The sequence below is a fragment of the Sporothrix brasiliensis genome (genome assembly GCF_000820605.1).
Source record: "Sporothrix brasiliensis 5110 chromosome Unknown Cont21, whole genome shotgun sequence".
NCBI classification, from domain to species: Eukaryota; Fungi; Ascomycota; class Sordariomycetes; order Ophiostomatales; family Ophiostomataceae; genus Sporothrix; species Sporothrix brasiliensis.
Genome location: NW_024467140.1, coordinates 1,708,537 through 1,734,039, shown reverse-complemented (window position 1 = coordinate 1,734,039; position 25,503 = coordinate 1,708,537). Strand labels below are relative to the sequence as shown.

The 25,503-nt window shown below is 56.0% G+C and overlaps 8 protein-coding genes across 8 annotated transcripts; 5 read left to right on the top strand and 3 right to left on the bottom strand.

Moving 5' to 3' along the window:
• Window positions 1-303: 303 nt before the first annotated feature.
• On the bottom strand, window positions 304-2,863 carry SPBR_04688 (ubiquitin carboxyl-terminal hydrolase 5/13; the record flags this gene model as incomplete). Its single annotated transcript, XM_040762965.1, has 3 exons — window positions 304-2,598; window positions 2,679-2,695; window positions 2,836-2,863. The coding sequence occupies 3 exons, from the start codon at window positions 2,861-2,863 to the stop codon at window positions 304-306; spliced, it is 2,340 nt and encodes a 779-aa protein (XP_040615537.1).
• A 782-nt stretch (window positions 2,864-3,645) lies between these two features.
• SPBR_05343 (uncharacterized protein) lies at window positions 3,646-4,230 on the bottom strand (the record flags this gene model as incomplete). Its single annotated transcript, XM_040763620.1, has 1 exon — window positions 3,646-4,230. One exon carries the CDS (start codon window positions 4,228-4,230, stop codon window positions 3,646-3,648), a length of 585 nt encoding a protein of 194 aa, XP_040615536.1.
• Window positions 4,231-5,107: 877 nt separating this feature from the next.
• Window positions 5,108-8,367, bottom strand: SPBR_04608 (uncharacterized protein; the record flags this gene model as incomplete). The annotated part of the gene is made up of 2 exons (XM_040762885.1): window positions 5,108-7,765; window positions 8,131-8,367. The coding sequence occupies 2 exons, from the start codon at window positions 8,365-8,367 to the stop codon at window positions 5,108-5,110; spliced, it is 2,895 nt and encodes a 964-aa protein (XP_040615535.1).
• Window positions 8,368-12,718: 4,351 nt separating this feature from the next.
• On the top strand, window positions 12,719-13,093 carry SPBR_05411 (uncharacterized protein; the record flags this gene model as incomplete). Its single annotated transcript, XM_040763688.1, has 1 exon — window positions 12,719-13,093. The coding sequence occupies one exon, from the start codon at window positions 12,719-12,721 to the stop codon at window positions 13,091-13,093; it is 375 nt and encodes a 124-aa protein (XP_040615534.1).
• Window positions 13,094-13,768: 675 nt separating this feature from the next.
• On the top strand, window positions 13,769-14,163 carry SPBR_05408 (uncharacterized protein; the record flags this gene model as incomplete). The annotated part of the gene is made up of 2 exons (XM_040763685.1): window positions 13,769-13,957; window positions 14,056-14,163. 2 exons carry the CDS (start codon window positions 13,769-13,771, stop codon window positions 14,161-14,163), a joined length of 297 nt encoding a protein of 98 aa, XP_040615533.1.
• Window positions 14,164-15,741: 1,578 nt separating this feature from the next.
• On the top strand, window positions 15,742-19,185 carry SPBR_04595 (c6 zinc finger domain containing protein; the record flags this gene model as incomplete). Its single annotated transcript, XM_040762872.1, has 1 exon — window positions 15,742-19,185. The coding sequence occupies one exon, from the start codon at window positions 15,742-15,744 to the stop codon at window positions 19,183-19,185; it is 3,444 nt and encodes a 1,147-aa protein (XP_040615532.1).
• A 1,731-nt stretch (window positions 19,186-20,916) lies between these two features.
• On the top strand, window positions 20,917-21,667 carry SPBR_05277 (uncharacterized protein; the record flags this gene model as incomplete). Its single annotated transcript, XM_040763554.1, has 2 exons — window positions 20,917-21,499; window positions 21,588-21,667. 2 exons carry the CDS (start codon window positions 20,917-20,919, stop codon window positions 21,665-21,667), a joined length of 663 nt encoding a protein of 220 aa, XP_040615531.1.
• A 1,313-nt stretch (window positions 21,668-22,980) lies between these two features.
• On the top strand, window positions 22,981-23,723 carry SPBR_05282 (uncharacterized protein; the record flags this gene model as incomplete). Its single annotated transcript, XM_040763559.1, has 2 exons — window positions 22,981-23,107; window positions 23,428-23,723. 2 exons carry the CDS (start codon window positions 22,981-22,983, stop codon window positions 23,721-23,723), a joined length of 423 nt encoding a protein of 140 aa, XP_040615530.1.
• Between the last annotated feature and the right edge of the window lie 1,780 nt (window positions 23,724-25,503).

The window sequence follows — 25,503 nt, the reverse complement described above, 5'->3', positions numbered from 1 at the left end:
AATCGTTAAAGGAATACACTGTCTATTCTGGTTTCTTGCGTTCGTCTGCATATCTGCATATCTGCATACATCTCGTATGGCTAGTATATATCGGGCACGTTTTGCCACAACCCTACTTGCAAGAGCAGCCCTCAAAAACGCTGCCCTGCTTCTCGTCGTACTCCGTGCTCCATGCCAATCCCTGTGATGCACCGCCCGCCCCATCGTATGCTTTCCGTTGAATCGTAATATGCCATGACGCCCGCATCATAGGTCTACCATGTCTCCCATGTCTCCCCTGACTCCTATGCAAAGCCTAACAATCTACACACGCTTGAAAAAGTAAATGTAGGCAAACTTCTTCATCTCCTCTACGTCCACAACCTCGACCACCTTTTCGTCGTTGAAGAGCACCCACGACACCTTGTCGCTGTCCTCCGCCAGCTTCTTGCGGATGAACGCGACGTAATGGCCCGCATGGATGCTCGTGCCCTTGTGACACACAATGCTCTGCAGCTGGTAGTTCGCGGGCGTCTCGCTGGTACCCGCCGGGGGACGCTCGGCGGACGAGCTAGCGGCCTCTGCAGCGGCCGAGTCGTCCTCGCCCGTGGCTTCGGGGTGGCTGAACAGCCACTCAACAGCCCGCTCAACGTCACCGCCGGTCTCGCGAAGCGCCTGTTTGGCCTGCGGCTCGGCAAATCCCATGGCACCGAGCATCTCCATCTTCTCGGGATCGGCCGTTGTTGCGCCACCCGAGCCGCCACCGCCACCGCCACCGCCACCAGCACCAGCGTCAATCACAAGAGGCTCGTCAATGTCCGGGTCCTCCATGTGGCCAAACAGCCACTCCATCGCCGCGTTGGCGTCACTGTTGCCTGTCGCATAGAGTGCCTTCTCGCAGCGCACGAGGGGGAAGCCCATGCCCTCGAGCTGGGCGACCGCCTCGGGATTGGCGACAAACGCGGGCGCGCCGCCCCCCGTCGAGGCATCCTCGGGCAGGAGCTCCTCACCCGGTTGCTGTCCCGGCGACAAGTACCCGTCAAGAGGGAACGCCGCGTCGTCGACAAGCACGGGCACGTCGACTTTGATGGGCACCCAGTTGACCAGCGTCATCTTGCGCGCGTTGACGACAAAGACGTCGGGCAGCGTCTTGAAGAGCGACCGCTTGGTGTACCCGTCCTTGCTGCCGCAGGCTGCGCACGTCAGCTCGACCGTCTCTTCGCCCGTGAAGCGGTCGAGGCAGTCCTTGAGAGTGACGGGCTTGTACTCGGCATCCGCTGCGTCCGGTCCGTCGCCGGCCGGCAGCTTCTCCAGCGGCACGTCGATGAAGATGCTGTCTTGCTCGTTCGAGGTGTACCGGACCTTCTTGCAGCTGAGGCACTGCAGGCGCTGCTCGAGCGTGAAGCGGAACGGCACCGTCGGATCGTCGGCCGGCGTCGGGTGTTTGGACCGCGTGATGAGCTTGACCAGGTGCTGCAGAAGCTCAAACGCGTCCTGCTGCCGCATGGTCGAAAACTCTTCGTGGCCGCGGCCCACCAGATGCTTGAGCATGGCCGGCTCCAGGCCCTTCTGGTGCGGCACGACGGCATCGTCGCCTGTGCTGGCGGACGCGTCGGCGTCCGGCTTCGAGTAGCGGCCTGACAACAGACCGTCCCCCACTTTGCGCAGCTGTGTTTCCAGGTCGTCGGCCGGATCGCGAATGCCAACCATGTCCTGGTTGATGGCGCCATAGCGCTTCTGGAACGACGGCAGATCGTACAGGCACTGCAGGATGCTGGCCAGGTAGCAGCTGTTGCCGAGGTTCTTGAGGCCCGTCAGGCCCTTGCCAAACAGCGGCCGCAGCTCCTTGCCGTCCTCGGTCGTCATCGTAAACTCCCAGCGCAGGTTCTGATCAATCTGCATCTCCGTCAGGCTCTTCTCTGTCTTCTGGCGATCGGCCAGGACGATGCCCCAGTGGGCCAGGTGGTCGCCGAGCTTGTCGTCAATGCGCTCGTCGTCACACGTGTAGCAGTAGACGTCGGCATGGCCCTCGGGCGTGATCGAGCCCAGCTTGACGGCCACGCCGTGGCCCGACGCAGTGGCGTGTGCCAGGCCGTGCGAGTTGCCGCCGACGCCGCCGAACTGCGCGCGGCCGCAGCCCAGGTTGCCGCACTGCAGGCACAGCCACAGATTCTCGTTGAGCTCGCACAGCGAGCAGTGGCCGAGGTCCTGCGATGCGATCGTGCGCGCTGCCTCTTGCCGCAGAGAGCGGATGTGCTCGCACGAGACCAGCTCCTGCTCCCAGGCCTTGACTTCTTCCTTGCGCGAGAATGTGTTGGCCTTGAGGATTCCGTCGACAACGGGCGCCAGTTTCGGGTCGGTCTTGTCCAGAGCCACGTCGCATTCGAAGCACTTGACGGCGACGGCCGTGTCGTAGCGGTCGTCTTCGGTCTCGGCGGCGATGGCGAGCTTCGACATCTTCGGGGGCGGCTCGTCGCGCACGACCACCTTGCGCGTCCGGCGAATGTTCAGCGCCAAGGGGTGCTTCCAGACAATGTTGTGCATCTTGGCATGGTGCCGGTCGCCCGTGCAGCCGCCGTTGAAGCACTGCAGGCAGACATCAAGGCCATCGGGGTCATCCTGTGCGAGGACCAGGGCGGTGGTTAGCAAGTCGTTAGTGGGTGCCCGGCGGACAACACAATTCTCGGTGCTGGACGTACAATCGAGTCAAAGCATTCTGTGCAATCCTCACGGTAGACGGACTGAGCGGGTGTAGGAGGTCGAAGGCCTAGACGACGAGCAACGGCGAACGTGTTAGTAATGTGAGCTTCAGTCTTTAGTCTCTCTACTTCGGGGACCGAAGCAAGCAAGCCGTACTTATCGAGGCCAGATGAGGGCACGCCATAGCTGCGATGAGGTGCAGCAAGTGATCTGGAAGCGGTCTCGTGGTCAATCTGCGGTACTGTGTTGTGAAAACAAGTGCTTGCGAAGGGGAAAAGAGTACAACCGGGAAAATGCTCCGAAGAAATGAAGCAAACAAATGCCACAGCTCTTTATGCGCAGCGCTGGTGGCTGCTGAAGGCAAGCTTTCGCGGGGTATTGGCCTCAGCCGCAGGCTACACCGACGTAATGGTACAACAGCCTAGCCCGCCGTAGCTGCCTGGCATGGAGCCCCGCTCCACCATTGGCCCTGCGTCACTAGCCAAGGCTCTGGGGGCAAAACAGGACAGGCAGACCAGGCGACAGCGGCAAAAGAAACAAATAGGGGCAAAACCATGAGCTCCGGCAAAGGCGTCTATGTCTTACACGGCGCTGGTCATTTGTTTCATCGACAAAAGGGCGCATTGCCGATTCTCGCAGGCTAGCTCCGATGGCAACCGTCGAAGCCGTGTGAGTATGAACATTGGATACCATAGCCATCGCCATCATCGCCTAAACACGCTGTGATGTCTGGCAAAGTCGTTGTCCTCTTGACGATGTCAGATCGTCGGTTGCGCCTGTGTGCCTTTTTTGCCAAAACGCCTGTTGACACCACTGATTTTGTAAACAATACGTGTTGTAGGCTGAAAACTTGTCGACCTTTGTTGTTCTACCATAGCAAATTATATGAGTATCTATCTACACCGGCACCTTTACCAGCCTTGTCTTGCTATACCCCCTTCCTTGAGTGGTGCGAGCTCGTCTTGACTATGTTTTCCAGTGCCGGGCCATCTCCATAGCATCATCAAGCTGCTCCTCCACGCTCTCGCGCGGTTGCCCCTGTGTATTCTGTGGCGTCCACTGCGAGAACGACGATGGCGCAGTGGGTGCTTGCCGTTCCTGCTGGCGCTGCTGGGCCAGTTCCTCTTGCACGTTCTGTTGCCGATGGTGATGCTGGGCACCCATGGCCTGCAGCCGGAAGGTGTCGTGGATGGTCCGAGACGTGTTGCGCGCACGAATTTTTCTCATGCGCTGGACGTGCATGGTGAAGCCGTAGGCCACCGCCATCAGACAGACGCCCAGAAGGCCGCAGGAGACTCCAATGACCACGCCCGTATGGCCGTCGGTTGGACCGGAGCCCAGCAGGCCTCCGGCGGGCGGCTCTGGATAATAAACGAGTGACGACGAAGGCAGTGTGGTCGAAGTGGGCGTGGGCTGGATGGTGGGGAAAAGGTTGGATGGTATCACGTTCTCGTGGCGTTTCTCGTCTGCGACATTCAAACGCTCGTCCTGTTTGTTTGCAATCGTATTTGCAACGAACGTAGCATTCCGAGCAAGAGGAGAAGGAGGCATGGCCACAAAGTCGGTATTGATTGAGATATTTGGTTGCTGGAGGATGGAATGAAGAAGCTGAAGACAGACTAACGAACATCTACCCAGACGGCGTCACGGTCTCTTATATGTATACCATGAGAATAAAAAAGAAAGACACAATCTGGAGGTACTTGTCATCCGTGACTGGTGTAAATGCTCGGAGCAAGTTTGTTTCATGTTTCCAGCTTCATGTTGTCCCCACCGCCTTTCTTGTTGAATTTCATAACGGTATTTGGAGGTATCTGGTGAGATGTCACAAGAACATAGCACTGTGAAGAGCTTCATGTCAGTGTTGTAGACCATGTCTGTGATAACTCACTTTTGGTGCGGATGTGTAGTCCCGTTTTGAAACAATCAGACATTTCCGCCCTTGTTGAGGCCAAACAAGACTTTCGCGGGAGGTTTTGCGTGCATTGCCGAAAATAGTACACAATAGGAGACGTGGTTGGATCGAGTGATAGTAGATATGTTGTAGATATGCTGTTTCAATCGAATATGGTACAAACATATATGGTCAAAACACCGACCAGCAGAATGGCAGAAAACGTAAAATACAAAGCGCAGATAAGCCGTAAAAACAAATACAACTCCCCAGGTGATGCACCGAAGATACAAATGTTTGTAGGAAAAGTAGTGGGTATATCCAATGCAAAATGAGTTTCTGACACGATGCATATGATGTGTCGACAAAGGAGAAAAGAAGAAAAAATGATATGAAGGTAAGGATCAACGGGAAATTCGACAAAGGAAATTGGAATGTCTGTGCTCCTCCAACTATTGCAGCCCGGAAACTAACGCCGATAAAGAGTAGATGATGAAATCAAACAAATGAAAAAAAACAAGAGATGCGACCAGACTATGTCCCAAGCAGACCTTCCCGCAAGGCCTCTTCATCGACCACATCCGCGTGCACGTTGCTGGGCACGCCACGGCGCTGGTGGGATGCCCAGTATTCAAAGAAGCCCGGGATGGCGCCTGGCTGGTTGATCCCGGGCGAGCGCAGCACACTGAGATCGTGCATGGCCTTGGTGGCGGCGCTCTTTGCGTGGACCGTGCTCTTGGCGCTGGAAAGGCCTCTGCTGCTGTTCCTTCCGGGAACATCTACTGCCGTCGCGATGGGCGTCGCGGATCTTGTCGTTTCCGGCGCACCCGTGCCTGACACGATCGAATCCGCCTGTGACGCACCGGGCATGGGCTCGGACCCTGTCGGGGCGATTGTCATCGCCGTCGTCGTGGTCGCAATCGCCGGCGTGGCTACAGCAGCGGCTGTAGTCGCGAGCGTGGCCACTTGGGTGGCTGGTGCCGCTGCGGATGCCGCCGTCGTCGTGGTTGTGCCACCGCCACCCCATGGCCGCCAGCCGACATACTTGCCCAGTTTACGAGCGCCAGAGAGGGTGGCAGCTGCCTGGGATACGGTCGACAACGAGGCGCTGGCAGACGTGGTGGCTGCCGTGACCGGGCTGGACACAACGCGAGACGTGCGGGATGCCGGAACGCCGAGAGAAAGGTTGCCTCGTAGCATGTTGTTGCTCTTCAGCGTTTCTGGGCCGGCGCGGGCGATCACAGGACGGGCCGTGATGGAGCTGAGCCCCGTGTCGGCCATGGCCGTGCCCAGCGGACGAAGAGTGAGCTGGCTCGGTCGTGTCTTGAGGGTGTGGATATCGAGGCCGCCCTGCAAGGAGATGATGGACTCGTGGGACACGGCACGATGCAGTGGCCGGTGATGCCGGCTGGGAAGCGCAAAGTGGACGTCTTCGTCCTCGACGGGTTCTACCACGTCATCGTCGTTTGGGAACGACAAAGGCTGGGTCGGCTTCGGCGTCGTCGCTTCTGCTTCCGACGGGGCCGATTCGTCGGCAGTGCCAGTTGCGTGCGATGCAAAGTCGGGCACGTCGTCGATACTGTGACCTGTGTCCGACTGCGCTTCGTCATGCACTGCGGCAGCCACGTCATGGTCCTCAGCAGAGACAGCGTATTCTTCGTCTTCCATGATCGGTTCAGGTAGCTGAGGTAGCGGTTGCGCTGGCTGATCCGATGGAGCCGGCGACGAGAAAGAGAGCGGTTGAGGGAATCCGCACGCCATCTGGTTTTCGTCAAGGCTGGGCATGCGACTAGACGAGCGCCAAGTCGGAGACAGTGGATCCACACTTGTTGTCGGAGACACGGGCATCGATGCATTCGACAGTAGCATGCGATCAAATACAGAGTTGCGCGGGTCAGTACGCGGCGAGCTGGGTACCGAAGACATGCTGAAGTCGGACGGCTGGTCGGAGAACACGGACCACCGATTGGATGGGCCGGACATGGCCGTCGAAATCGAATCTCTACTGAGGTGGTGGGAGTGGCGTGTCGGTGGGCTCGAGCCTGGTGTGGCAGACAAGGCGTCCTGCTGGTATGGCAGAGCCGACAGAGACGGCAGAGACGGCCGGTAGAGGGGGGTGGAAGGCGTAGACAAGGTAGCTGACGGCGGCGTGAAGACGGTCGGCGTCAGGCCAGTGCGCTTCTTCTTGGGTTTCTTCATGTCCACCTTCTTGCTGTTGACGTGGTAGTGATGATGGTGAATGTGGAATTCCTGCGACAATGATGGCTGATGGTGCCCCGGCTGTGGTGTGGACGGAGTGGATATCGTGATCGACGCGTCAATGGCTTCTAGTGCGTCGTTGGGATCACGAAGATCGTGCCGGCCCCTGTCGCCCGCGTCGTACGGCTCTGGACTTTGGGGCAGAACATCCGTCTCCAGCTCGGCACGCAATGTGGATGCGGCGCTCGCATCGTGCTCTACTAGTGGCTGGTGGTACATGAGCTGGTCGCGCAGTGCTTGGATCTCGTCGTTGGACGTCATGAGCATGTCGCGCAGCTCGGCCATACCGAGCTGAAGATTCGCATTGTCCTGCAGCAGGTCGCGCACAAAGTGGGAAACGACTGCACTGCCGCCATTGCTGCTTTTGGCATCGTGCAGGGATTTCGTAGCGGCGGCACCCTTGAGGCGACCGGCGGCCGTATTCAGCTCCTTTTCGACAGCGCGCTGGCGTTCCATGCGGCCCATGACCTCCTTGTGGCGTGCCTGTTCTTCACGAGACTCTTTTTCCATCACGTCGAGCTGATACTGCAGGTCAGCGATGCCCCGTTCGGCGCGCTTCCAGCGCTGGACGGCGGATCGGGCCTCGGACTCGGACGTGATGAGGTTGTTCTGGAGCGTGGCCTGCTCAGCCTCGAGGACGGCCAAGTGGCGTTCCATGTCCTCCGCGCGCTCGGCGGCGCCCTCCAGGCGGCGGATGATTTGCTGGGACGACTGCAGCGAGGCCTCGAGCATCTTGATGTGGGTGTCCGAGTCCGATGCCGTCGTGTTCAGGGTCTCGAGCTGGTCGAGCAGGGCCCGGTTCTCTTGAATCTTCTTTGCATTTTCGGCCTCGAGCTCCTTTTTGTCCATCTCAAGCTGGCCAATGCGTTTGAACAGCTCGGCACGGTCGCGTTCGGCATCGGCCATGTACGCTTCGTGGCGTTCGAGGAGCGACTGTCGTATGTTAGCAGCTGGTTATGCGCAGTGCATGATTGGGGGATGTATTGGAGAATACAGAAAATACAAATGTGAAGGCCAAGAATAAATGTGAAACCAGGGACAGGAAGGAAGAGAGGAGAGAAGGACAAAGGTAGGGTCGCGTTCGAGATCGGATCATGTTTCCAGCAACCTGGTAGCGAGGGACAAAACATGGCTTCACTTGGGCACGAGGGCAGAAGACACATGGAAGGAATGGCGATGGAGACGCTTAACTCCACGGGCAAACAAGATGTGTAAAATAACACAAGGCAAAAGGCGCGAAGAGGTGCGAAGAAGCGCGAGGAAGAGAGGCGTGGGTGGGAAATATGAGAAGCCCTTACCTGACCGAGTTTGGCGGCTGTACGGACGTCATTCTCGACGCTCTCCAGCACCGTGCAGTTGTGCTGCAAATAGACGCAGCCAATCTGTCCACAGCAGCACTGCAACGCACCGTCGGGGGCGCCTTGTTGGGTGGTACGAGAAAGTGGTGTTGAAGTCCCGGACCGAGACACAGGGCCAGAGCCGGCAGCCGTGCTCTCAGGGTCTCGCCGCGGGTGCGGGCTCGTCATGTCTGCCATAGCTGCCGGAAGACGGGCTGGAATGCAGTTTGGAAATTGGGGCTCCGCATACTGGGGCAGCCAATCGCGAAGGACAGGCGCAATGGATCGGGGGACGACGAAAATGTAGATAAAGATTGGCGAGCGCTCTGGAATGTGAAAAGATTGGACGGGGACGGGCTTGCGCTCGATGAGAGACGCGAAGGCTCAAACCAATGTCCGTTTCGTGGTGCGGCGTATATGGGATAGGCACAGAGGACAACCGTGGGACGGCCGAAAAGAAAGACGAAAAAGTAGAAAGTAGGTGACAAGAAGCCGAAAAAGACGAGAATGAAGACGAAAGGCGTCAGTTCGCGATCGTGACGAGAAGCACCCGCGATGACCAGCACATGGTGTGTTTTGTCTGTCCGAGAAGCGTCTGATCAGGAAAGTCCTTGCGTCCGTAGCTGTAGGAGACCGAGGAGGAGAAGAGCGTAAATCGGCTTGGAGTCGTCGTTTCTGTCGAGGTTCTCAAGAAAAACCGTTGCCGAGTCTGGGTCGGAGAGCGCGCAAGGCCACGGCGCAAGATCGCACGGGTAATGCCGTCTGCCGGTTGCGACCAGCCGGATGCCGCTTCGAAAACGAGTGAGATGCAACGAAAGATACGACACTGACGTCGCGGACAAAAAAGATTGTAAGGGTGTCGTTTTCTTATGTTTGAGGGAAAAGAGGACCGGAAAAGCGTCGCGACGTTGGAGGGGTGGGAGGGAAGGTGGGCAGGCAGCACAGGGGAGTATCGCGACAGTACGAAGTAGGAAGGCGAGGCCCGGATCGCGGCTCTCTGCAGGGCAATCGAAGACACGACGGGTATGGCGCCCGGACCCAATGGGAGATTGATGGGTACTAGTACTGGAATGGTACTGTCTAGGCGCAGTTGGCCGTGGAGATACCTGCAGGTACAAAATGGAAATCAGTAATTAAAGACCTTGCAATGCGCGCTAGAACGTTTTCAGGGCAGCGTGAAGAATAATGGCCGCTCACTCGCTAAAAATGCGCTGAGTGTTAACGTGTTTTCAGTGTTAGTCCAGCATTGTGGGTTCTGTTTTTCCATGTCTTGGCCTGGCTGAAGAACTGTCCGCGTTCACGGCACGCGTCAGGCACTTTCGAGCCCCGCTCAGGTTCCTCATCCACTCATCAGGAGACTGGTTGGCTGTGGACGCACGACGACTGGAGGCCGACGTAGTTGGCCAAACCAACACACACCCTCCACCAGCCACCGGCTTTTTTCTGTTGTCAAAAGTAGAATAGGGTGTGAAGGCAGACGACGCGTTCGAGATGCACGGAGTTGGCTGTAATGACGTAAAAGCACGCTTTTGTTGACGAGTGATGTGGCACGCAATTTGGGTTCGTTTGTGTATTGACCGAAGTCGTTGCACTTCTCAATGAACGGTCGACGAAGGGAAAGCAAGCTGCAGAGCTCGGCGAGCCTTGAGGTTGTATAGACGTTGACTTTTGGCGGGGAGACTGGTGACATGCTAGCCAGAACGTCATATATAGCCCTCTGTTACAAGGAGAAATAATCACAGAATGCATCGAACATGTGTCATAAGTATCATCTGCGAGATATCGAGCACGATAAGATCATTCACAAAGTAATACAATTCAACTAGTATCGCCCCCCACACGTTCACGGGGGACCCAAGGTCAGCACATCCACACCGGCCACCAGCTGGCTCTTGGTGGGCATCTTGCCGACATTCATCAGCTCGGCACTCTGCACCATGACGGGGTCCTTGCCCATCGTAGCCACGGCGACGATGGTCTCGCCCTTGGTGTAAAACGCGGCCCACGAGCCGGAGTCGAAGCTACCCTGCAGCACAATCTCGTCGAACCCGGACGCGGCCGTGTTGCCGCAGTAGCGCAGCTGCGCCGACAGCGCCGACCAGAAGACGGGCGTGAAAAAGGAGCCCGGTCCCCTGTTGCTGCCGGACAGCGTCGGGTCGACAATGTGCTCGGCGGCGATGCGGCCGGCCTTCTGGGCGACGTTCCAGTGCTCGATGCGGACCGGCTTGCCCTCGCCGCCGGGGCCGTGGTAGGGGAACGTGGCAATGTCGCCGAGGGCGTAGACGTCCTGGAGGCCGGCCACCGAAAACGTCTCGTCCGTCTTGAGGGAGCCGTCCGCCTCGAGGTGGACCGCGCTGTTGTCGCGGAGGTATTCGGTGGCCGGGGCGACGCCAATGCCCAAAATCACCAGGTCGGCCTCGAGCTTGGTGCCGTCCTTGAGGAACACGGCCCCGACCTTGGCCGGGTCGGCGGCCGACGGCTCGGCCTTGTCGACGGACGCCGAGAGATAAAACTGGACGCCGTTCTTCTCGAGCCCCTTCTGGGCGGCGGCGCCGACCTCGAGGCCTAGCACGCGCTCCAGCGGCACCTTTTCCATGCCAATCACCGTCACGTCGTGGTTCTTGGCCGTGGCGTTGGCCACCTCCATGCCGATAAACGACGAGCCGACAATGACGACCTTCTTCTTGGCGCCGTCGCCGGCGCCCAGCACGCCCGTAATCTTCTGGACGTCGTGCACGTTGCGCAGCGTGAAAATGTTGCCGAGCTCCTTGAAACCGGGCAGGGGCAGCCGGCGCGCCGTGCCGCCCGTGGACAGGACCAGCTTGCTGTACGGCAGGGCGGCACCGCCCTTGGTCTGCACCGTTTTGCCCGCGAAGTCGATGCTCGTGACCTCGTCCTGCACAATGGACACGCCGCCCGTCTCGAACCAGGCCGCGTCGCGCAGCTGCAGTTTGGCCGGGTCGGCGATGAGCGCCTTGGAGAGCTTGGGGCGGTCAATGGGCAGGTAGCCCTCGTTCGTGACGACCGTGATGCTGCCGGCAAAGCCCTTTTCGCGGAGGGCCTCCACGGTGCCAATGGCGCCCGAGCCGCCGCCCACGACCACGACCTTGTTGGCGTCCTCCTTGGCGACGGTGGCCTTGAACTTGGGCTTGCGGCGGCCGGCCTTGATGGTCTCCTTGTCGCCCGTAATGTAGACGGCGCCGTCGCGCTCCGCGACCTTGAAGGTCGGCAGGTAGTCGAGGGCGGGGGCGCTTCCTACATGCCCGTCTTGGCATTGAAGCAGGCGCCGTGCCACGGGCAGGTGATGCGGCCGTTGGCCGTCAGGACGCCCTTGACGAGGGGCGCGCCGTAGTGCGTACATTTGGGCCCAATGGCCTGGATGGTGCCGGCGGCGTTGACGAGCAGGACCTTGGCGTCGTCAATGCCCTCGACCTCGACCTCCTTCTTCTCGCCGACCTTGAGGGCCAGCGACGAGACGTCTTTCAGCTTGAACTCGGCCATGGCGCGTGCTGTCGTGGATATGGGGGAGATGGGCGGGCGTCGCAGCAGGAGAGGTTGTAGTAGCAAGGATCGTGCAGCCAATGACGGTGCCAGTGTTCGTCGAGACAATGGAGCCGCACAAATACGATGGAGGACCGTCAAGTTCGATGCTCTTTGGAAATACGGGGCGGCACAAGTCATGAAGGAGGAAACAAGGACAGAAGTCGTGCCGGTCGGGCAATAAAGCGTAAAAGGAGAGAGAGAGGAAGAGCCCAGGGGGACCTGAACAGAGAGAGACGGAAACGGCACACGTACCGTAGATTGGCGTCTATTCTGGAGGCGGGGTGTGTCGCGGAATGGTGAATTGCTTCAGATGGATGAAGAGTGGGGAGGAGAAGTACGAGGGTGGAAGGGAGAGGAACGGGGGGACGCCAGGTAAAGAAATATGCAAGATTTATCAGCGGATACTATCCTATGCCATGTATCTTACTTGGCAAGGGCGATCGATCAGTAGACGAAACTGACGAAGCCGGCGAAAACGTCATCTGCGGACGGCCGGACACAGGCGGCCGAACGCAGCTTCATCGCGTTTCGACGTACGAAAAGAAGTAGTGTATCATTACGGGCACGCTCACTGGCTGGAAGCAGGGCCGATTTAGGGTTGGCGGTAGCCGAAGCAGACAAAGCAGCGTATCTCGCCCGGCAGACGTATGACGACATGAGTGCGGGCGCTGTCGAGATGCGGGGGCAAGTTGCTGTTAAGGTGGTTCGAGTTGGTGATGATAACGGCCGATGGAGCTGTAGGCGGGGCAGGGTAGCCAATTATAGTGCGTTGATTACAGGTGTGTTATGGGGCTACTAGCTGGAATGCAAGCACTTACACAACCGCCGCAGATGCTCTCTGGCTGTGAACGGCAATTACAGGTCACCGCCAATGTTGATACGCTAGAAACCATATGGCCGCCTGCATTACACGCTAAAATCCAAACACCCCTGAAAGAGGACGATTTTGATGAGCCGCCGGGTCTTAATTGCTCCCCAGATCATCCTCCTCTCCATAACCCCACGAATGGATCGCAGCCTTGTCGACCTTGCTTCCCGGCTACCATCATGCGATGGCATGCATATCACGTTGCCCGAAGATGTGCCGCGCGGCAAGATTGTCATTCTCACCCACTCTGTCTTCTTCACGCAGGATGGCGATGACCAACCAGCCAGCCGACTCGCTTTGCCAACTTCTACGGTCGTTCGAGAAGAGTGCATCCGCCAGCACGGCGCCCGTTCCAAAAACCTCAACCTCAACCGGCCGCCTCCCGTGAGGTTTCCACCGCTCGGCCTCTTTGTCAAGTTCGATTACCTTGTGTCGGAGGCAGAGGCCCAATGCCTACTCCTCGTACAGAAATACCCAGCAACGGTGCCTGTCCCCAAAGTCTACGGCTGGTAATTTGACGGCAGGTAGTGCTTAATCTATATGGAGCTGCTCGAAGGGAAGACGGTAGAGGATTGCTGGGACGACCTCTCCGAGGACGAAAAGGGCCAAATTTGCCAGCAGCTGCATGGATTTGTTGACACCTGGAGGCCTAGAGGCGACTCCCACAGACGCTATTCACCAGTCTACCGTTGATTTGTTGGTTTTTTGTTATTGCCACACCCACTCGAGTCAAGTCGATGTGGTATTCTAACTGGGCTGAGAGCCACGGTTAATGCCGCCGGCGGGTCTCTGCTTGACTGGATATTTGTCAATTCCTGCGCCCCGGAGGAGGGACCGTTCACCTCCGTCCCCGAGTTCCACGAATATCATACCAATGCGTATGGCCCTGCCCTGCACGACGAGTGGCGGAACCGGTCGCCACACCCGTACCGTGGCGAGCTACTCGATGATGTGCCCATCGTCTTCACCCACGCCGGCCTGCCCGAGCAATATCATGATCACCCCACGGCGTGGTTAAACCCATACGGTCAGCGGGAGTGAAGAAAAGGGAGGGAACGAAGGCATTGCCAGCGATAAACTTGAAGGCCTCGAGCGAGGAGTCGGCTCTGGTTGTCCTCGTGTCTTGTCCATAATCGACTGGCAGCAGTCAGGTTGGCTGCCTTGGTACTAAGGGTATAACAAGGCACGATGGGCCCGGAGCAGGAACGCGGGCGAGTCATGGTGGACGCCATACGTCCCGATGATTATGGAGACGGCACAGCGGCGGCTCCCAGAGCGGCGGGTAGCGACCTGCCATGCGACGGACTGGAGCGGCTTGCCGCGACGGTGCCGGCGCCAGGTCTGAGCCTGCGGCCACAGACGGCTGGGACAGAAAAGGTACGTTGCATGTCGTTTTGTTTTGGCGTCGGCCTTACTCCGTACACTAAAGGTAGACACCACTGACCCGAAGTATTACGTTGTCGAACCGTCTGCAGATTAAGGACTGCCTGTCATGGCTGCGCCACTTTGTCGCCCTGCTTATCAGTGATGGTGTGCTTGGAACTGAGGCGCTTGTAAATTTAGACGAGGCGCCTCTGTACTGACGTCCTGGGTGTTCATTCAACGTCTAGATCGTCGCGATGGCCTTTTGCGGCTTGATGCTTGTCGTCTGCGTCACACCCTTTGAGAAAACAAGTGCACAAAAATATCACCAGGCGTTTCCGGCCGAGATGTGTGTGCGCGACTGGAAGTGTGACGAAGTGAGGCCTATGTGCTCGCGATGCAACGGCCTTCCCTTTACACGAGACCGGCCAGTTGAAGCCAAGTCCAAGTAACCAAGTTGAGCCGTCAACCAAAGAGTGGGAACGCGCCAACGAGCGGCTGCGACAGCCCAAAGGTCACACGGTGTATGCTTGGCCTGGCATCTATCGAAATTGTGGATGTGGACATTCTGGATGTCTTTTCTTCCCTCCGGCGAAATAGAAAGTAGATAATCGGCGGCCATCATTGCTGCCCTCTCTATACCAAGATCGACAGTGTGTCCATTGACATGGCCGTCACCGATGGCAGTACGTGCTCCCTAAGGGCCGTGTACGTTGTCTTGGTACCGAGGTGCATCTCACCGGGGTTGATATTATTGGTAAGCTACGTGTAAAGACTAGTGTAAACGGGGCACACCACACAGGAACGTAGAGCGTAGGCAAAAATAAAGTGAAGGGGAATACGAACTAGATCGACAGCATGGTCTACGTTCCTGTCTGGTGGCTTTCGATTTGTCATATTTTGATGATGCCGAAGACGACTACAGAGCCGCTTCCATATTATGCTCTTGTCCAGAGACGCCCATGATAGCTGGTAGCAGTAACGAAAAGCTGGAGCTGGCTGACATTCGATCGCAGTGTATTGATCTCCTAAGACATGAGGCTCAAAGGACTCATCATGACAGGTCAAAGGTATTGGACAATGGAAATCGTGTCAAATATGAAGAACACGATAATACGCAGCTTCCCCACCACGAGAATACCTACGATGTACTTCGTATGCGACCACACGCTCACGTCCATGCCCTACAAGGCAGTCTTACGGAGTGCTTGGCGTAAATTGTGGGGACGTATTGGGCGCTTTCTTTGCTTGGCCGTCCGTCGTCCGCGGTCGGCCGAAAATAGGCCAAAAGCTGGCTGCTGAATAATCTAGACAGGTCGATGTATTAGCAGGGGGCCCTGCTGCTCCTTCCTATTCGTATGCATGCCGACCGCCTTCCTGAATTTTTGTTTTCGAGAAACGCAATCGAAAAAAAGGAGAGGAAAGGAAAGAGCTAGAAATCGTACTGGAGGACAGAGGGATTTTGCATCAGCAGCATTCCAGAGTCAATCAACAAAAAAACGGTTGCAGAAAACAAACGACAACTACACGAAATACAAATAAAGCAAGTCGACAAACCCGGCCGGCGTGTTACAGGGACATCGCACTGTTTTAAGCGCCTACAGTTACCCGTCTCACTGCGGAAAAGCCCATTCGTCCGCCGAAGCACAAACGACGGATGAAAATCCAGGCACCGCAACTTCTGCAGTCATCCGCCGTCGGCTCGCTGAGCGACTGACGCCGTGGCCCACGGAAAGCTGACGCCACCGAACATTAACGAATAAAGACTACCACCGCAGGTTGCGCATTCACCCGGGACCATGTCGCTCTCAGGCATGGGCCTGACGCAGGCGCAGGTCCTGGACGCCCGGCGCCGCAAAGTGCGGAAAGGAACCCACAGCTGCTGGGAGTGCCGGCGCCGCAAGATCCGCTGCCAGTTCTCGTCGCCGGATGATGCTGTCTGCATCGGTTGCCGGGCGCGTGGATCCGCTTGCCGCAGCCAAGAGTTTTCCGACGAAACGCCGTCGCCGCCACAGCAGGTGCCGGAGAAGAAGGTGGCCCAACGGCTCGACAGACTCGAGACCATGATGGAGCAGCTCATGACACATGTCATGGCGGGGCCTCCTCCCCCGCCGCAGCAGAATCAATATCAAGCAGACCAGCACATGGGACCGGACAAGAGTGCAGCTCATGCCGGCCACGGCCAGGCGACCCAACACACTCAGGACCATCAGAGCCACCGCCACTCAACATCTGGCTCTCCGTCCGTTGCCGATGGCATCGGCCTGACCTTCAATGCCGAAAACGACTGCAATGAGTGCGATGCCTACATTGATACAGCGTATGAGCAAGTTAGCAAAGTATACAAAGATCCGACTGACATCGTCGCCCATGTTTGCCCTACTGCTGCCGGCAAGCAGGGCTACGGTAAACTTGACGTCCTTGAGATGTCCACAGCCGAAGACACACCCGTCGCCGCACTTCTCGGCATTCAGGATTCACTTTCCAACAACAGCGGCGGCGGTGTCAGCGGCAGCGGATCAAGTCCCAACAACCATGGTACCCCGTCTTCCTCCTCCAATCTCCACACACGCGCTACTGCTGCAGCCGTCTCAGCCGTGCTCGGTACCTCGACAGATGCGATTTTGGCTGGATCAGGCCACAGCCCTGGCTCGATGGATGTCACCGGCAACTCTCCGAACGGTGGTCAGGGAAGTGCAGCAGGCAGCTCCAGCCAAGATGTGCGTGGATCGGCAAACAGCTCAGGTTCAGCCACCTCCGACACTGGAGGTACAACAGGCACAGCAGCTACAAAAGATTCGACAGCACCCTCCGCGTCGATGCTCTCTACACGGTCAGACGACCCGGTCAGCGAGGAATGGCGCCGCCACCGGCACCTCAGCAGGATGTTGGTTTCGCTTTTTCCGTCACAGGAAGACATGAACACGATTGCGGCTTACTCCCCGAAACATAACTTTTTGTCTCTCTTCCACTCAAAGCACGATATTGCATCAGGCCGCTGCGAACCGGCATCGAAACTGCGCGAGATCCCGCCCATGAGCCTGCACCCAACGGCCATCGCGCGGCGGCTTCTTCAATTGACCCTGTGCATGCAACAGATGGCCCCGTGCTTCGCACTGCAAGGCAAGCTGCAGATGAAAGAGTCCTTGTCCGCGGTCATTAATCGCATAGCCGGCGTCGTCACCCACACTGTTACCTCCAACGACGAGCTCATCGGGTCCGTCGAGGGTCTCGAGTGCCTCGTTCTGCTCGGCGAGCAGCAGTCCAATACCGGCCAGCTGCGCAAGGCCTGGCTGAGCTACCGCCGCGCCATGAGTCTGGCCCAGCTGATGGGCTTGGACCGCGGCAATACGCGCGCGCTGAAATCCTGTGACCCGACGTCTGACGCGCGTCTGCGGCCCACCCCGGCCGCCATGTGGTACCGCATCAATGCGTGCGACCGCTACGTCTCGCTTCTGCTGGGCTTGCGGGCAGGTTGCCAGGATGATGACGTTTATCCGCCATCCCAGCAGCCCGGCGAGAAAAACTCTGTGGAGGAAGACATGGACACGCCCGTCGAGAAGCTCGAAAAGGCGCACATGATCGTGGCCGGCCGCATCATCGAACGGAACCACAGCAAGATCTCCCTCGAGAAGTCGTATGACGTGACCCAAGCTATCGACGCCGAACTCCAGGCTGCCGCCTCGCGCAACCTTGGTCCTACCTGGTGGGAGGTGCCCTCCTATGACCCCAGCTCCCGGCCCGACTTTATTGCCAACGAGATGTCGCGCGCTGTCCTGCAGATCCACCACCACTGCATTCTTATTTTGCTACATCTGCCGTACATGCTGCGCGGCGAACACCCAGCAGCCACCGCCGCCAAGATGATGGCGGCCTCCAGCTCGGCTGCCACGAGCATGTGTGAGGGTCACGGCATGGGCAACATCCCTACCAATGTGGGCAATACCCCCAATGACGTGGGCATCTCGCCACAACGCAACGAGGCGATGGACGAGAGCCGCAGCTGCAGCGGCGGCCTGGCCTATAGCAAGGCCACCTGCCTGCAGTCCAGCCGCGCCGTCCTCAAGCGCTTCGTCACCTTCCGCCGGCTCGTCAACACGGCCTTTTCCTGCCGACAAGTCGACTACGCCTCCCTGATCGCCGCCATGACGCTTATCATTGGTTACCTCGGACCCCGTCCCACCCTCGACTCCGACCCCAACGTCTTGGATGCCTTTGACACCCAACTTCGGCAGGACCGGGCAATGGTCGAGCAGGTGCGCGAGTCCATGGAGCGCCTCGGCAAAGTCAACAACGACAAGCTATCACGGGAGTCGGCTGCGACGATCCAGCAGTTGATGCCCATTCTCGACTTGGTAGCCAAAAAGTCGGAGTCGGAAGTTGCCGCCGCAGATGCGGATGCAGGTGCCGGTGGCGGCAGCAACGGCCATGCCCTGTCATCACAACACCTACAAAACAACTTTGACGCCTCGACATCGCCAACGACAAAGGAGAGCAACAACTATGGCCACGACGGCAATATGCGGAACAACACGACCAGTTCACATAGCGGTGACACCGGTGTCGGTGCCGAGGCTGCTGCCGGGGCGGGCTCAACAGGAACACCAGGGGCAGGGACGTCTTCAGTCCGTCTCAACGTTCCTTACTTTGGCACGGTCAACATCCACACCAACGTTACCACGGGCACGTCGTCCATGTCACCGTTCTACCCACAGCCACCACAGACCCCATACCAGCAGCAACAAGAGCAATTGCAGCTCCACCACGAGTTGTCTGAGCAGCCTCAAACGACCAGTGCCTCGCTTGGTGTTGCCTCCGCCCCGACATTCAGCCCCGACGCCATCACTGTGCCCATCTCGTACGATCTCCTTTCTTCACCAAGCGCTGGCCATCCTGTGCTCGACTGGGGTAGCCATCTACCGAGTCAGCAACAGCCACATCAGCAACAGCAGCAGCAGCAGCAGCAGCAAACGAGCCATCAAGGCTCAGTCGATCTCAACGATATGCTGGTCGACTTTGACCCCATGCCGATGAGCGACGATGGCGACACTACCACCAGTGCTCCCAATGGTGAGGGAGGTGGTGCGCCTACCAGTAGCGACGGCCTCTATGGATTTGGCGGCGTGGCGGCCTTTCCCGACATGACCGGGTCAAGTGACGACTGGGTCATGCAAGGCGTCGACACGACGTACTGGTCGCTGCTGAATGGCGGCGGCGGGTCATTTGGCGGACAGATGGGGTGAGCCGAGAAGGAGACGAACTGGAAGGAAAATTTGCCAAAAGTGAAGATGCAATAGAGGCTCGTGTAGGGTTCTATATCAAACAAGGGGTAACGACTGGTCGTTACTTTCTCTGGGTGTTCTGTGTAGGTAGGGGGCGTGTTCCTATATACCGGGCTTCCCGCAGTGTTCCTCAGCGGCCTTAGCTGAGGTCGCCATGAGGTTACCGTGTTTACCAAATGCGAATCACACGGAAGACCGTCCGCGTTTACTGTTCATACTGGAGCAGTTTTGCAAAGAAGAAAGCCTTTTGAAGGCTTACGATTACTATGACCGAGATGAACGACGAATTCGAACAAAAGACAGGACCGTAGAAAGATTGCAATGCCGTGACATCTCGTTAGCCAGGCTACCAAAGAGTCATCGCATTCCTGCAACGAGAGGGGCCGCGGGTAGCGCAAGAAATTACGGTGAAGTTTTGTAACCGAGGGCTTCCCCTGTAATCGCCGGACGCAATGTCAATAGTCTAGACTCGCGTTGAGCCACCACACTACGGGCCGGGTCACCGGTCGGCCTATATTCGGCCGGTAATTCAGTCCTCCAGAGTTTGCAGCCATCCTGGGGGCTTCTCCACGGTTTTGGCACATTATATTATTATGTAATCCGGGGTCACCTCTGCCGCCTTTGTGGACTACGTAAAGGAGGCCCAATTTTTATATATATGGCAGAGGCGGGGGGGCCCTAGGCTGATGCGGCCCGTTTATGGTTACGTTTTGGGCTTCGCGGAGTACTTACGGGCCCTAGCTACAACTTTGGTTGTCTATTCGAGGTGTCAGTTAGTGGTTCGGTATTGAGATTCGGTTCGACGGCATCGTCGCTCCTCCAACTGTACCTGTGTAGGTGTTCGTCCCAATAGGCCAGTATATCCTTATATTAACGTAGTGGTCAGCCTTGGCGTTTCGGCCTAGGTCGGTGGTAATGGCCCAGTATATTGTTCGAAATTCGGCTCGGCCATTCTCTCGGTTGAGAAGAGCGATCTGTTGCGGGTTGAGGCATAGGTCTAATTAAGCCATGCCTATCTCTGAGAAGAGTAACGGGACGGGTGTGAATACCCCAGGTACGGCACGAAATAAACCGCGAGCGAACGCTCCATTCTAACCAACCGGGCCAGGTAGAATAGCCGTTAAATGTAGACAAAGCCGACCACGTTCATTACCATTTACATATGAAATCACTTACTAGTAGCTTTTCAGATCGTCTGCAATGCGCCGTTAAGTTAGCTCATTTACATCCTAATTAACCATAACTTAACAACAAACAGTCCAGTCACGGGAACTAAACTGAAAACGTTGAAACTGTTTGTACTCTGTAGCGATTCCTTTTCAAAACTATACGACTTACCTGGTATAATGATAAGTTGTATAGGTTTATGGTAAGATCTAAGACCTAGACCAGCTCTCTGTTATCGTGTATGTGACAGTAAGAGAAAGTACTTATAACCCCGATCACTTCCCTCACAAGGTAAAAAGTTCACAAGGCCACGCTTCTCTTACAGTGACACAACACTCCAAGTTCAAAACTGACTGAAAAAATGAAGTTGACACTAGCTTTGCTCATTCCGCTTGCCGCCGCGGTGCCATCCGCTGTACTGCAACCGCGGCAGTCAACAAATCTGTGCAAAAAATACGACTACTGGTCTGGAAAGTATGGAACCAAGAAAATTCGTTATATCCTCCAACCGCGAACGATGCGAGTATGGTTTGGTCGAGCGCTAACGAGGAGCCTGGTAGTGGTTATGAATGCCTCAACAACCTCTGGGGTGACACGGCGGCAACCTCAGGCCAACAGTGCACCTACGTGGATGGCAGTTCTAGCAACAGCGTGTCGTTTCACACGACCTGGACGTGGCAAGGCGCGCCTAACAATGTCAAGAGCTACGCCTACTGTGGCAAAATTGCTCCGAAAGGGAAGCTCGTCAGCGCTATCAGCAGCATGCAGACTTCGGTATCATGGACCTACACTACGGAGGATCTACGTGCGAATGTCGCCTACGATATTTTCACGGCCGCAGATCCGAACCATGATCGCAGCAGCGGTGACTATGAGCTTATGATCTGGCTTGCCCGTCTCGGTGGCATCTACCCAATTGGCAAGTCGACTGGGACGGTCACAGTGGCCGGCAAGTCATGGGACTTGTGGGTCGGCATGAACGGTCAGATGCAGGTCTACAGCTTCGTTGCCGCAAGCCCCGTCCGTACCTTCAGTGCCGACGTAAAGCAGTTTTTCAACTATCTCCAGACCAGCCAGAACTACCCGGCAAGCAAGCAGAACCTAATCAGTGAGCCTTCCCTCCATCTTCTAACCTTGAACAATTGAGATCCAGTGTATTATGAAGGAAATGACGGCTAACAACTGTGGCCTTTCAGTCTTCCAAATTGGAAGCGAAGCATTCACTGGCGGCCCAGCGACAATTACGTTCAACAACTGGGCTGCGGATATCAATTAGATGATATAAATAGTGCCATGGACATAAGAGGCAGATTGCTTTTGAATCCTCTTAATCACTCTTTGGCATAGTACTAGAAATTAAGTGCCCATCCCCTTGGGAACGGCTCGCCACCGGATAGAAGAGAAGAAAAAGAAAAGAAAAGTGAAGGCGGAAATTATGTTAAATGGCCGGTACATAAAGGTGTCCGGTATACGTGCACCTAGCTAAAGATGTGCCACCATCCGACACTCTCCTAGAAATTTCGTAACTATTCAAATCGCGGGCGGTGGAAGCCTGAAGATAGCTGAGGTGTAATCCCAAGGCCGCCTTCCTACATACCTGTTTTTTGAACCAAATCTCTGGCAAAATCGCCCAACTGTCCGCAAAAGTGAATCTAAGTCATCGCTTTTCCGGAGTCGTAGGAGATTAGATGAACGCAATTTTGACCATAACCATCATTGCCAAATTCACGTAAAAGGAAACTATAATTTTCATCCGCCATTTCTTTCTTCCGTCTCGGGTTCCCCAGTAGGACGACTGTGATGCCAACCTGGACAAACCCTTGTGGAACTGGTTTTCTGTGCACTGGAAAGCTTTGCGAACCACGTGTCCGGGAGAAGGCGCCGATGTAATGTACCAAGTCAGCTTCGGGCAACTGGTTAGCCAATTCATTTCACACCACTACGTGTTTTTTTTTCCCTCTTTACTGTTGTAGAAGTGGACGGAATGGCCACTTTTGGAAGAATGATTCTTGTGAGAGGAGCGCCATTCTTACATGAGGGACGTTGTTTGGCCAATCACCTCGCGCGGCCGCCTGTCGTTGAAATCGAGGCCGTTGTCGTTGCCGCTCGCCGTCACCGCCTGCTTAGTTTTCGTTGCGGTGTTGCGACGTGTGGTAAGTGTAGTTTCTCTGCCGACAGTAATGATGTTGATTGTTGAACCAATTCAAGAAGTCATTGCCACATGCCGTCAGTAATAATTAAAGCCTATCCGCCGCGCCACCTCTTGTTGGAGAAGGGCAAGGATTGGATTTTGCACATCCTACTACCTACGTTTTGTCTATGTTGCTTCGTGATCATCTCTCAACTGAAAACCCATACCATTATCCCTAGGACTTCTGACAGAAGGCCCACACCCCCCGCTCGTTGTAGCGGTCATCCCCGACCGTGTACGTCTGGATGGACGGATTTTGCTGCCATCGGGCTCCTCGGGCGCGGCTCGAAAGTAGGGGAGACGCCGTCCTGGAGGAGGCGGATGAAGTATTTTGTCGTGATCGCCCGCGGGATACGCGGCGGCATCCACTGGGCGGCTGAGCCGGTTGGGCGCCCGCCATGCCCGTCACGTCCATCACGCCCGTCAACGCCCTTGAACGTCTCGTCGTCGGCGTTGGGGGCGTCGGGGGCGTCGGGGGCGTGCGCGGCATCGCAGTCGTCTTTATCATTGTCGTTCTCGACAATAGTAAGCTAGCATAATCTGCTTCAAGCGCCGCGAGGACTTCACTCATACAGCTGAATTTCTCCGTCCAGCAAGAGTGGATGGTGCTACCGAATGGCAGATTCGTAATGTCGGGGAATTGGTTGTCGGCATATAGACTCCGCACAAGGTCTGTCCCATTCTCCTTTGTTGCCAGCTCATGGTACGGATGCTGTCCGGCCATTATCTCATACACAGCGCAACCGTAAGCAAAAATATCAGTCTTGACACTGATAGCCGGCTCCGTTTTTCGATAGCTGAACCATTGGTAGCAGGATGTTGCTTCGCTTCCGTCAATGCTACAGCCTTCGAAGTCAATGAGCTTTACATGATTGTGTATGACGACCATGTTATGGCATCCAACATCTGCGTGCAAGATGCGGTTTTCGTGGAGGTGGTGCAGTCCCATAGCCGCGTCCTTTACCCAATGAAACTTTTGATCCAGCGAAATGTTCGGGTCTCGTCGCTTGCGGAATTCTTGAAGTGGTGTTCCGCGTTCCAGAACCGCATGCCCACCGTCGGTAGCCCCCAGGTATTGAACTATGTTTGCGTGCGATCCGAGGCGCGCAAAGACTTCTCGCTCCACAAGGATGTCATTTGACATCTGGTCATAGTACTGCTTGAGAACTCTTCCATCGTCTATGCCGTACACGATTCCCGACTTTCCGGCAGTAAGAAATATTAATTTAGTCAAATCCAAAGAGATCCTTTGTTGCTCTGTGGTTTCAGGCATTGTGTTAGGTTAATCCGATGAAATAAAAGCTATGTCGTAGTTTTCGTTGTGAAAACGGGCTTGTAAAATTGAGGGGAATGGAGGAATATGTTCCATAAGCCAGCGTCTTTTTATCATATGAACACGTGACTAATAACACGTGACAACGCGGGAATTGACAAAACCTCGGCGCGGGGCCATCGGCTCCCAAAGTTTCGTGAAACATTTCAGGCATCATCGATGCCCGAACATCACGATGTGCACGTACACAACAGCCGAAATTATCCACGTTGACTGCGCAAGGAATCCGCAGCATAAAATTGTAAAGCGCCTATTTAGAAGATGCCAAGATCAGCCGAAACCGGGACCGCGCTGTCCTGATCCTACCTTCGAATTCGGTAATCATCTACCGTCCCAAAGGCGCGGCCCATGCAAATTTTGCCGAGATTCGGGCGCATCAGTTGGCAACGAAGTATACGAAGATGTGAGTCATACTTGGCTCTACTTTTGCTTGATGCCAATGTACTGACTCGAGCAATTGCTATAGCATGATCTTTTTGGATGAACGATGATAGATTCTTGGCGATCTAAGATCATATATATCGATTATCGAAGGCTGGTAGACCTATGGTAGTGGTGGAAATCTATTGTCTTCTTCATAATACATTAAATATTTCCCTTCCCATGAGTGGGAGACTTTTCCGCCAAGCCGATACAAAGCGCCGCAAGTTTTGCAACGAAACAGCTTAGCCCCAGACTCTCTCTGTCCACATCTTGATCATAGACGTTAGCCGCGAGGTTGCCTAGGGCGGACTGCTTGGATCGGGTTGAAAGCGAAAGACATAAGGCGAGCACTCCCCTTTACAGAGAGTTTACACTTGTACGAGCAAGTTGCAAAGGGCAGAGCGCTTCACCTTGTGGCTGTGGGTCAGGTAGATCTGAGACCCGCCACACAGGTAGATCCCGCGCTCGGCCGTTCCACTATTTCGATACCGCAGGCTCCAGCAGGTCAGACCCGCGCGGCGGGCCGCCGCCCGTCGAATATAAGAAGGCCGCGAGAAGCTCGCGGCGCTGGTCGTCCTTTTTCCGGTACTCATAGACCGTTTTGCGCCGCCATCCGCCGTCACGGAGTACAAGCGCGAATCGAGAGCTCGACACACGCATCTTGGAGCTTATTCTTTAGATGGTTCGTCATATTTTTGCCTTATAATACTCGCGGACCCAGGGATAAAACTAGATGAAGCTTTATGGACTTATGAGAATTCCATATACCTCTTTGACACCAATTTGACAGGCTAGCATTACTAACAAATGTCGGATATTATGAAAGTGGCTTGACTTTATTAATGTTTGTGGCTGTTGCCCTCGCGTGGTGCTTGGAGCCACATGATCTCAAAGGAAATGTGGGCCAATCAAAGTTAGCGGCACCATTGGTTAAGAATGCTGTGGCTGGTTAATGGGTCCTTTTCTAGTAGAGAATTTGCCCCTAGAGGAGCTGGCAAGAACTCCAAGACCAACAGACGCAAGACCAACAAGAAAGACAATACAAATCGACTCAATTCATTCCCTTTGTTCGTGGATTATTGCATTCTACCAATGCACAAACGAGCCCTTTAGGCTAAGTGCCTCTGGGTGGAACACCTTCATCAACCCCCCCCCCCAAAAACGC